General features: G+C 41.7%; 1 protein-coding gene across 1 annotated transcript; it reads right to left on the bottom strand.

Moving 5' to 3' along the window:
* Positions 1-690: 690 nt before the first annotated feature.
* LOC129685680 (NADPH-dependent 3-keto-steroid reductase Hsd3b4-like) lies at positions 691-12,404 on the bottom strand (the record flags this gene model as incomplete). The annotated part of the gene is given in 4 exon segments (XM_055619185.1): positions 691-1,163; positions 1,166-1,486; positions 8,969-9,167; positions 12,269-12,404. Coding segments are annotated over 4 exon segments (1,129 nt in total), but the record flags the coding sequence as incomplete, so codon positions are not given.
* Positions 12,405-12,573: the final 169 nt, after the last annotated feature.

The raw sequence follows: 12,573 nt of genomic DNA, 5'->3' as shown, positions 1-12,573 counted from the left end.
CATTTTGTTGACTCTGAGAGTGTTCTTTTAGAGGGAGCCTCAGTTGGACACAGCATGGATGGAGTCTCCTGCAGAAACCGTGAATCTTTAGCATTCCTTCTGTGATGGTCCTTCCTACACAAAATAGAGTAATCTATTCTAGTCATGTAGCACACCCCAAAAGGACAATGGGTTGGGATTAGTCTCACATCCCCACCTGTTCCTGGCTTTCTCTTAGTTCCTCAAATCCATGACCCCTTTCTGATCCCAGCATGGCCATGTCTGGACACATGACATGTGTCCAGAATTGTTTATTGACAGAAAATGCCTGAGGGTGAGCTATTAACACATGTTTATTGTTTCTTTCACTCAACTTCATAAACCAAAGCAGAATTTTCCAAAGATGAGAAATGCTGTTAATGGGGAGATGAAGCCCATGGAGAGAGATGTGAGTGACAAGAGGTGCTGTGTAGTTAGGAACCAGGAGCTGAGGCACAGCTGCATTTGTGTCTCTGGGAAGGTATTTGGGGAAGAAAGCTTGTGGCTAGGTCAGTGCCTGGCAAGGAGACTTGAGGAAGACACTAAGTTGGCCTCTGTGTCAAAGGGTGGCAGTAGGACCTGGGTTGTGCCTCTGTTCCTTCTGAGGACCTGACAATGATTTCTGATATCACCCAGGGCCATGTCCCTGCCAACTTCACATCATTGAGTTTTTTAGTTCATTGTCTCCTTGTGCTGCTCCACTAGTGTCCCAATCCACTCTGAGGTTTTCTGCATGGCTTCTTTCCAAGTGACACATGGCTCATAGCCCAGATCTTGCTGAGCTTTCTTGTAGGTAAAGGTGAAGACACTATTTAAGTTTGTGATCAAGAACCGGTTAAAGGGGGGCCGGTAGTTGTAGACTGGACGCAGCAGGAAGCTCACAGTTTCCAGCAGGAAGGCAAGCCAGCAGCGTAGGGACAGAGGAAGGCTCCAACTGGAATCAAGGCGGAGGCCCCATTCCTTGCTCAGGGTATAATTTAAATCATCATAGCTTTGGTGAGGGGTGTCATCTGAGATGTAGTAGAACTGTCCTTGGATGCTGGGTGACTTCTTGGGGTCTCATAGGCCCCTGGCAGCCAGAATGTGTGCCCAGGCTGCGTTTCCCACATATACTGGGTTGACCACAGAGAATGTGCCATTTTTTAAAGCATGCTATTGTTCTTGAGTGCTGCATTTACCTTGAATGACACGTATGCACATTCTTCCCCATAGATGAGCAGAAGTCTTAAGGCCCAAGTGTGCAAAGTGCCACCATTTCCCAGGGTGCACCCACTGGCTGCTAGCACTTCCCTCTCGGCCATCTTTTTGCTGTATGGGTATGGATGAGACCATGCACTCTCTAGATAGTCTTCCTCAGAGCCATTCAGGACAGGCTCCTTGTAGTTTGGTCCAGCCACACTTACTGAGCTGCAGTAGATGAAGACTGGCACACTGGCTTCCACACAAGCATCCAAAAGGAGCTGAGTACCTGCTCACAGGAAGCTCACCATCACTGTTGGGAAGTCAGCCAAAGGGCCCACTGAGGCAGTGGAGTCAGATCCATCTCCACCCCAACTCCAGTGGAAGGGTTACCACAGATCTAAATGCATTCTTACCTGACCTTGACTCCAATCCAACATTCTGTGACCATGAAATAACCCAAAATGTAAAGAGTGACATTCATTCTGGAAAACAGATTTCCAGGTTTCTACATTCATAAAGCTCTCTCTCCATCTCTGTCTCTCTCTGTGTGAGTGCATATGTCTGTATGCTCCTTTTTTTTTTTTTTTTTTTTTTTTTTTTGTCTTTTTCAGTGCTCGGCTCTTCCACATGTTATACAGGCCCCTGCCACTGAGCCTCTGTCCTAATTTCTTTGTGTTGCTGTAATAAACACTATGAGATATAATAAACAACAAGAGGAAAGAAGGGACAGGGCTCTCAGCTCTCACTGCTTCGGTGGAAGGGGTGTGAGCCCCAGCTGAAGCTTGTAATAATTTGTAATAAAAATATCCTCATGTGTTTTGCAACAGACTCGACTCCTGGTGGTGGTCTTTTGGGGTATTGTGATTCAGGCATAACATACTTTGAGGGCTTTCTGGGGTCCCCAAGACTTCCTAGGACTCCTGAGCTGGAGGTTCTGAACCCTGGGTAAGCACTTTTGTCTTGGTCAAGTTCTGTGTCTCTAGTCTGTCATTCTGTGTATTTTTGAGATCTTAAGGTAGTACACAGTAAGTGGCCAAGGATCAGTTGTGTCAGTATACTGGCTGATGAGCTGGCAGAATGAGGCCATGGGGATCTCAGGAGATGTCCCAGAGCAGTGGGGCAGTGCTCCCCAATAGCACTGTGAGGGACACGGGGTCCCAAATCTATTTGATAGGCCTAGAAAGTGGGTCATTTCCACAAGTGCTGGCAGGATCTGTTTTTTTTTTTTTTTTTTTGTCTTTGTGTTTCTGGCTGTCTAGCCACAGCTGAGTGAGAAAAGAAAGTGCTTGAAATTACAGCCGGAGGAAGTAAGAAACTGAAAGACCCCTGCCTCACCCTAAGTTAAACATAGCTAACGCCATTTTGTGAGACACCACTGTTTTGTAAAACTCTGAAGGCCAGATGAGAAACTGGAAAATTACTGAGAAAACCTAGCTGTGTCACCCACTGGGATATCTGCGGTCAGGCTGCCCCAGTTGAGCTAAAAACAGTTTGTGTTAATCACCCTCATAGATATCTGTGAGACTGTTCCAGTTAAGATAAGGGTCCTAAGGAAAACAACAGATGGCGGGCCACGTCAAGGGGTCATCATGACTGTTTCGACCACCCAGTTCCTGGAATCTTGGTGTCCCTGCCAAACTTTGACGCAAATCGTGGTCTCATGTAAACGTACCAATCAGCCCCCTGTAACCATGCTTCTCGCTTCTGTACCCACGCTTCTGCTCTAAAACCCTATAAAAACCCCAGCTTTTCACCCAGGGGGCGCGCAAAGTCATCCGAATGACCTTGCTGCCCCGGGTACCCGTGTATCAAAATAAAAGCCTCTTGCTGTTTGCATCCGAATGGCCTCGTTGTTCCTTGGGAGGGGGTCTCTCAGACGGAAGATACCCAGCCAGGGATCTTTCAAAACGTTTTGTCTGTCTGTTTAAATGTATGTATGGTCAACATATGTTTGTTTTTGACTGATCTTAAATGGTTAATATGCTCTGTATGTCATGGTTCTAGATTAAGAGATATTGGATGTGTTTAAAGGTTAAATTTAAACTCTTGTTTAGAACATATGTGTGTGCCTATGTGTTTATAAGGTCTATAAATGCATGTGTTTAAATAGCAACAATGTAGATTGCCAAGTGGAATGTGGTGTGTGAGATTTCCATGTGGAATGTGATGTGATGTGACTCTGCCATCTTGAGGTTGCCATGTGGTGTGGGTCAGGGAAAGAAAAAAAAAAGGATTACAGAACCTCCTAGTCAAAATGGATTTCATTTCTCATTCTATTTCCTTTTAGACCAAGGAGACACATCTCATTTAAAATTGGTATTGGTTTTAGAGATTGGATTGTTTACATTGGTGAATTTTGGTTTTAAAATCTGGTTTTGACTTTTAAATTATGTTTATGCTTTGTGATTTCACTCCTAAAGATGTTACTTTATTTTGATATTACAAAAACTGGTTTTGGAGAATGTTTACATGTTTAAGGCTAGGAAACATTTTAAAGTTTATCAGGTATTTTAAATAATGGGCTTGGGCAGTCTAACAAAAAACTTGGAACAGTTTCTCAATCCTTTGGGGCAGGACAGAAAAAACCTTTGGTATTCATTTTATTAATTTTACTAAATGAAATCAAGTCATACTGTTTGAGCCAACTGAGAAAATTGCAGTTTTTGCAGTGTATCATGTGGAGAGCTGCTTGTTTGTTAAGCTGCTTTATTTATAAAAAAAAAAAAAACAAAAAAAAAAAACAAAAAAAACATGCTTTTACCATGGCCTTCACCTTGAGACAGAGAAAAGAGGAAGTTTCACTAAATTCCTTAGAACTTGCTTCAAGTTCCTTAAAGTTTGTTTATGTCCCCTGGACCATATCTGCTACAAGGAAGTAATTTCAGAAAGAGATTTTGGCAGTTCCAGAACTTCTTTTTGTATTGATATGACTTGTTTTGCTTTGCTATAAAAAAAAAAAATAAATCATTGAATAAGTCCACACTGGGCTCCAGCAGGATCATGTCAGGACCGAAAGAATTTTGATGGGAGTTTTTATGTTGTCTGAAAAGCAAGAGAGAAAGCAAGAGACTGGGATATTAAAGAAAAGACTAGCTTGTCTAAAGTAAGAATGTCTGGTTAAGCCAGAAGAATGGCACTAGGAAAAGCTAACCTGAAGGTATATGGAATGTTACGGAAGGTCAGTGCATGTATGAAAAGCCAGAGGCATATGAAGTGTATTTATTTACTCTGGTTCTTCATACCTGCAAATATGATTTGAGAAAGAACTGTAAAATATGCTGTTCTTCATGTAAAAGGCTGGTGATTCTTCAATGCAAAATGTTTTCTTATGCTCTTTAAAGGGGGAAGAATTCTGGCCGATAGATTTGGTGTGGCCAGAATAGTTCGTACAGTTTAATATTGTTCTGTACTGTTCGGTTATGCAGTTGGTTCTAAAACTTATTTAATTACAATGTTAGAACTTTTGGTTATAGGAAATTGTGAATATTCCACAGCTCTTGTTGTATTGTGGGAGGTAGCAATGCCATCAGCTATAGCTAATGGCTATGTTTTATATTGTCAGCCACAACCTGTAGTGACACGTAGCTAGCCGCCATGTTGGTTCAGAGAGAAAGAGGGTGGAGCCATGGTTTTGCCACCATCTTTGTTTAGGGCTACCAGATGTGTTCAGTTATCTGATTAGTGCTAAGGGCAAAGCTTTTTGGTGTTCAGTTTTATTGCAAAGTGGTAGGATCAGCCAGATTTGCTATCCACTCTATGAATTATATCTGGTTAAAAGTTTTGCTTTGATTGTAGTTCAGAAAGATATTTAGAGTTATGTTAAGGACTTCAGTTGGTTACAATGTTGAACTTTACCTAGTGTCTTTGTTTAGGTTTTTTTCAGGTTAAGCCTAGGATGGGTAACTATGAAGTTTGCCTATGTAGATCTACTTGAAATATAGTTCCAAAACATGCATCTAAGGAATATGCCAGAACTAGAGATTATAGCATTCTGTTTTATATGATGCAGTTTAGAGCAGATGATAAAGATAGACAAAGAGTAACTCACATATGCTGGCCCTCAAGCTTGCTGGAGAGCTGATGAATATGGCATGTTAACATATGTGAGCTTATTATGACAGAGTCCCAAAATCCTGCCAGTAACTCTGCCAAGGTTTGCGAGAAGATTTGGGCACAACAACAGATAACTGTGACTCTGGATTGTGGTATGCTAACCACTGGGCAAAACTGCCCCAACTGGCCCACTGCTAGGGCCCAGCCTAATCTGTGGACAAAACCGTGAGCACTTGGAGAGTTATTGTTTCACAATGTGGGAGGCAAGGTGAAGTCAATCTCTCATGTTCCTCTTTCCACAGAAGCAGTCTCTCATTTTCTGTGCCTGGCTGGACCACCTCTGCTCATGATTCCATGAGACCACAGGAGCCAGGGACACTGCCCAGGTGATGGACTAACTAGTCATCTCTGTCATTTTGATTGGTACATGGATTGGTACATTTATTTAGCTCATAATTTATCCTTTTCAGGTCTCTGATCACATTGATGGCTAAGCCAAGTTTATGGTAGCTTTGCAGCTAAAGAGCTGACAATTAGATCCACTGTTATCTCATTGGTCAGTTCATTAGCTAGTAAGAACTACTGGGTACTAGATCCTTTATTTAGAAAAGCAAAAGGTTTGCCTTGCTCACAGGCTTCATGTTAGTTGCCTGTGTCTTATGGTAAATAGCTGGATAGAAAGATGTGGAGTTTATGTAGGGTCTGAAGATATAGGAGTTTAGGTTGTTAGAATCTAGAAAGTGTTTGATGGTCTGGAAAAAATGTTTCCAAGTTAGTAAATGCAAGAAAGATTGGAGAGTTTGAGTAGGTGTTTTAAGATATATGAATATGAATTGTAAAGATATAGAAAAATGATTTAAGGCACATTAAAAATGGGAGATATTTTAGATTTCTCCCCTCCTCTTTCAACTGGTGTACTTATGTTGTCATAAGATTTCAGAAGTTCAGAGTTTTGACATTGATCAATAGAGTTCTGATAAGTTGATGGAGCACTGACTGCTTATTATTCAGTCACAAGCTTGGGATTTTAATTTTCTTTAGTTGTCTTCTGGAGATAGACTTAAAGGTGCTTCTCATCATGCTAAAAACATGTTTCATGTATATCTGACCCAAAAACCATAGCTTTTACTATGGTATTCTTAATATCTGCCATTTCTGAGGCAGACTTTGACACAGGAATATCTTAAACATATTCCTTCTAGTTGCTTTGATTAAGAAAAGTTCAAGCATCCAGGGCTTAGCACTAAAGTCATTGATGTATTTCTGCCTAACTTTCCAGTGTGACATGGAGATGGGGGCTAAAAGTAGATGTTGAGTGTACAAAAAGTAGCCAAGCTCCATTGGTGGCTGATTACAGACAGTTGTGCCTACAGTTAAAGCGTTAGAGTTTCAGACTCTGGACACACTTAAGTTGTTTATAAAGGATACAAAACAAACAGCTAACTGATGCTCATTCCACTGGATGTAGTTTTACCTGTTACTCTCAGAATGTTGTTTATATTAGATTTGCTGATATGCTAACTTTTCTGAGTTTTTTTTTTTTTAACATATATTTCCTTTTGTAAACTAAAAATTCAACTGAGTTTAAGGAAATCAAAAAGTCATGAGATCTGGATCTGGCATAGCCCAAATGAACCCCAAATCAGTTTTTCCCTGGTCTTGGGATTCCACACTTTTCCCATTTACTAGACAAATTTTAACTTCTGTCTCTAGTATGAATTTGTCTCAGCAGATTTTTTACCTGGTTGACTCTATTCATGGATCGGCTATGGACTACAAGCTGAAATCTGGACTGCTGGAAGCTGATATGATTGCTCCCTGCCTCTTCAGTTGGATCAAATAACCAGATGCTTCTGAGAGCTGCCCCATTGCCCAGCCTTTGACTGGCATTTCAGCCTTCCTAGCCCCTGATGCCAAGAGTCCTGTTGTCACAATGAAGCAGTTTCAGAAGATGAGACCCTCGGCCCCAAATCCCACCTAGCAGGCTGAAATGGTAAGTCAAAACGGGCTAGCTGACAGCAGGTATTATCTTGGAAACTTGCTTAGCTGGAGTAAGAACTAGTATTACATACTGGAGAGATGCTAGAAAGAAAATATTCCAGAGGATGATTTAAATCCTGGTATAACAGTTCTTCTTGGCTTACTATCCATATATCCACCCTGAAGGAACCCCTACTCATCTTGATTTTTACCTTTGGGTCTTGTATTTTAAATCGGCTGATGGCTGTCATGAAGGAATGCTTGAGAGCAATATGGATAATGGTATTCACATTCCATTATGGAAAGATAAATTTGGAGGACTGACTCAAGAGGTCATATCTGGAAGACCCGAGATTGCATCTTCAAATGATCATGAGCAGGGGGGAATGAGAGACCAAAGACTTAAAAAAATCAGTGGGTATTATTTTAAAGTATAAAGCCTGAAGGAAGGATAGCTAGGTAGAGACATGTCCAGTAATGCCCTGAGAGGAAGAACTAGTCTTACTGCATTCTTTTCCTGCCCACTAGAGATAAAGTTGCTAGGAAAGTGGCCAATCCCCCTAGGGAGGGACACCAGGTCATTAATGGTTTGGGGACCTTCCTATAGCCAATCAATTCAAAATGCAACATCCCTTTTGCGTTTCGACCAATAGATGCTTGCCAGGCAGCATGCCCCTTGCTTTGGGCATGCTAGGAGGGACCAGAATCTTTAAATCACCCAACCAACTGGAGCACAGGGCTCTTAACTCTTACCAGTTTGGCTGTGTGGGGGTGTGAGCCCAAGCTGAAGCTTGTAATAATTTGTAATAAAAAGATCCTCATGTTTTATGCAATGAAAAAAAAAAAAAGAGGAGAGAAGGGTTCATATGGCTGACACACTGGATCACAGTTCATCCCGAGGAAAGTTGCTGCAAGAACATAGAAGTCATGGATGATACCACTTATGACCTTGCTTCCCACTGGCTGCTCATCTGGCTTACTCAGATAACCCAGCAATACCCTGCTCTATGTAGACACAGCCTACAGTGGGCGGGGCCCTCACATATCAATCATTAATCTAGGAAATAGTCTACAGGCCCATTTGATGGAATCGGTTCCTCAGCTGAGGTTCCTTTTTTCCAGGTGACTAGTATGTGTCAAGCTGAAGAAAACTAGCCAGTGTTTTTACTTCCCAAGATGTTCCTTTGTGTTTTCTGAAAATCAATATCAATAAATAAGTTTGTTCATATTAGGCAGTGATTGAGCCTTTAGGCTATGTGTAATCATACCTTTATGATTACCAAAAACAACAAAAAAGTTCAACAAAAGAGTTCACAGTGGCAGTGTGTGGACAGGCACACACTGTAGGTGGCACACAAATTTGTAGGTGGAGTCTAGTCACTTTGGTGTGGAGAGACAGGAGAACTGTCCTGGCAATACGAGTGTCATGGGTGTGTCTTTATGTCCCTTTTCTCATACTGAGTACATGTAAGAGTCTTCTTCCTTCATCTCTCAGCCTCTAAACACCAAGAACCTCAGCCCTCAGTCTGCCAGCTGGGCTGCCAGGAAGATGCATCTGACCTGCCCAAGCACAGTAGGTGTTCCATGGTTGGCACTGTCCTTTCTGTCCTCTTGCTACTTGGCAATACTAATTTTCCTAGCTGCTCCAACTCTTCCTCCAGATGTTCTCTCCTTACCTTTTTGTTTGTTTGTTTTTATTTTCCCACCTACTCCATATCTTCCTCAGGTACTGTACCTTTCAGATTGACATCTAGGATGGTCTGTCTGGGAATGATCCCGAATGCATCAACGGCAGCAGCAGTGTGGATGACAACAGAGATGCCCTGGCAGGCTCTTCTCAGGCACTGGGCATCCAGAATGTCTCCTTTTAGCACTGTCACCTTGGTTTTTGTCTTCAGCTCTGTGGGAGACAAAGCAGGATCTTGGGAAGCTTTCTACATGAGGTGGAATTTTCTTGACACAGGTGACAGTCACCGAGGCCTTCAAGGGCAGCCATAGTGAGAAGACACTGGGGAGGAGGCCATTCTACTGAAGGAACAATAAATGCACAACCATCATAAGGTAGCATTTGTAGGGAAGGGCCTCACATGTGGATTTGAGGAGAAGCCAGGCAGTGTTATGTCTTGGGAAGCTGAAACAACAGTATCAGGTTGTAAACTGCACAGGTCTGAAAACATGAGAGAAATCTGGAGAAGCTCCGTGTCACGTTATAGATCATTGTTTGGCTGCTTTTGCTGTTCTTGATGTGCTACACCAAATTAAAACTGGCAACGGACCAGCTTATACCAGCAAGCTTTTTCAATTTTTTTTCCAAAAAGTTAAATATTAAGCATGTAACAGATATTCTTTGTAATCCTATGGGACAAGACATGGTTGAACGTGCCCATGCCACCATTAAGATACATTTACAAAGGACAAAAAAGGGGGAATTATGTCTTCCTCATTCATCCAGAGCTCAATTTAAAATTTTCAACTCTAGACAAACATGGCAAATCTGCAGCTAAACATTTCTGGCACCCTAAAACCTTCATGGTTAAATGAAAGGATCCTTTAAATAATTCATGGCATGGGCCGGACTCCATTTTAATTTGGGGATGAGGATATGTTTGTGTTTCTTTTGCAGGTTAAAGATGCTGCTCCATGGCTGCCAGAGAGACTGGTGCAACAAGTGCATTATATCAAGGAACAAGATCCTTCCCCAAGAGAGGATATCACTGATCCTGTTGCACCTGATTCATCCAGTGAAGGCTAAATTGCACCTTTGGGCCTTAGTGTCCAACCCCTCTCTTGGTTGCTGGTTTGGTACTATTCGTCTTTATAATTGCCAGATGTGTCCACTTAGCTCGACAGTGCCAGGTTAGATTTAATGATACTACGTACAAAGTCCTTTTGGCCACTGAACGGCAGCATGCTGTAAATCCCTCACCCCAGAGGGGGTTTGGCTTGCCCAGCTCAAACGTCAGCTTTAACCTCTCCTTTCCTGTGTGATGGGCTGGTTAGTCAACGACGGGTTCTGAGTGATCGTATATTTACCAACCTAAGGCTTGGAAACCTTTGTTTCTACCACAGACAGAATTCTGCCTAAAATGGGCCAGCGTGAATGTAGGCCAAGTCACCTGCTGTGCTCTGCCAAGACAGGGTAAGCAAGTCCTAAATAGTTTTTGCTTTACAAATATGTCTGTCAAATATACTAGGCTGAAACACTGAAGATGATGCTCCAACACTATAGAGAGTTTTGGGTGGCTGTCCTGTCCAAACAACAAACTGTCTCTGTCAAATTTTAGGTTTTGGAAGCTGCTAGCCTGCGCTTCTTGTTTAATTGGGTTATTAATTTTATTCTTTCTCTGATTGGACTGAAGACTAAATAGTTAATAATTTTACAATTAAGCTTAGTTGCTAAGGAGTTAAAAATGTTTTAAGGACTAGATAGATGTTTTTAGGTTGCTAGATGCAATATATGTTAAAATACAAAATTTTAAACTCTCATAGACAGGATAGATATTTTCTTCAAGGTAGCCAAATACATTTAGACTAGACATTACATGTATGTTTTACCTATTAGTATTTATAATTGTTTCATAATTGTTCTTACTGTACATTATATTGAAAAATGGCCTTTTTTATTTAGGCAGTAAAGGGGAATTGTTGGGGGTTGGTCTGGTTAATTGCTTTCCTCCACGAGGTCTCCTTGTTGGTTCTTATAAACAGATACTCAGGAACCCCAAATGATTTGTAAACTTTCCTCTCTGTTTGACCAATAAAATGCTGACATATCTGGAAAAGACAGACAGGGTAGATGAGGCCCAGGTTCTTGGGATCTTGGGAGGAGAGAGAAAAGAAAAGAAGAAGGAAGGAGAAAGACACAATGGGTTAGTGTGGAAGGAACCCCATGGATCAGGAAAAAGGACCCTAAGAATGGCTTGATAGGATTGGTCCAGATGCAGAACATTAGCAAATATTTGGGATTATGGATGGGAGGTAGCTCAATTAGGGATGATGAAAGCAGATGGAATGTGATGAGGGCTGTGAGATATGAGGTAGCGTAGGTGGAATTATCTCAACACCTCAAGGTAATATGAGGCAATCTAAAGTTTATCAGGTGTCTGTGAACTGATTGTGATAGTGGGTTGGATAATACCACCATAGTAGTTACAGGGGTAATAATAAACATAATTAGCATGTACTTCTGAAATTACCACAATATGTGGGAGGGCATACTATGGCTGGTGACATCACTGGGCAATGAGACTTGTGTTGCATGAAAAAGCAGGCTGGACAAGCCATGAGGGCAAGGCAGCAAGCAGTGCCCTTCCATCAGCTCCTACCTCCAGGTTCCTGCCCTGTTTGAGTTCCTATCCTGGCTTCCTTCAGTGATGGACAGTGATGTGGAAGCTTGAGCCAAATGACCCCTTTCCTCCCAGTGTAGTTTTTGGTCATGCTGTGACAAGTGTAACTGTACCTAAGACAGGTTCATTATGTTCTTTATTTCTTTTGGCTTACTTGCTTTGAGACAGGATGTCTAGGTTATTTCTAATAAGATTAAAATACTAAAACATTAGTTATACAGAAATTTAAGGTTTATATTTTGGTATTTTGTTTTGTTTAACAACTAAGTATGGGAAGAAGGTGTGACATGTTTTATTGGGATGTAGAAAGAGAAGTATAGAATAGAAAAATGTGTGAAGGCAAATGATAGTGGTTGTTTGATTGTTTGGTTATTTGTTTTCCTAAAGATGACTGTGTTCTCAATATAGGAAAGAGATGTAAATCCCACAATGATGGAAACTTTTAGAGTACTTGTGAATGGTTTTCCTGCATAAGAATTTCAGAAAGGCTTCTTGTAGGAGCACAGAGGTCTTTGAGTTCACAGATGGGCACTAGCAGAACCTGGAATGTAGTCACACAGAGTTGTGCCTTCAAGGCAAGATTACACTATTGGGTAAACTGAGTCAAGGCATAGCTACAGCTGCTGGCTGGCTGCCCAACAGTGTTTTTCTGAGGGTAAATATATGGGCCAGAACTGATAGTTACCAACCATGGCTTCCACTGAGAGTGGCAAACTAAGAAGCCAGAACTGGTAGCCTCCTGGTGTGGGCTTACACCTATTGCAGTAAGTGCTGGCTAGGGCTCTTTTCTCTAGCGGGGGCTTTCCCCTGGTGGCGGCAAAGAGACTAGAAAAGTAAAGAAAGATGGAGAGAAAAGACCATATGCACACATACATGTACTTACACTTGATGAAGTAAGACAGACTCCAGCATTTAGACTCCACAAGCTTATTTTCTAGCTTCTATTAGTTTACACACACACACACACACACACACACACACACACACACACACA

The sequence above is a fragment of the Psammomys obesus genome, unplaced genomic scaffold (assembly GCF_907164565.1).
Source record: "Psammomys obesus unplaced genomic scaffold, mPsaObe1.curated_primary_1811, whole genome shotgun sequence".
Lineage (NCBI taxonomy): Eukaryota > Metazoa > Chordata > Mammalia > Rodentia > Muridae > Psammomys > Psammomys obesus.
This window is presented reverse-complemented; position numbering and strand designations above follow the sequence as displayed.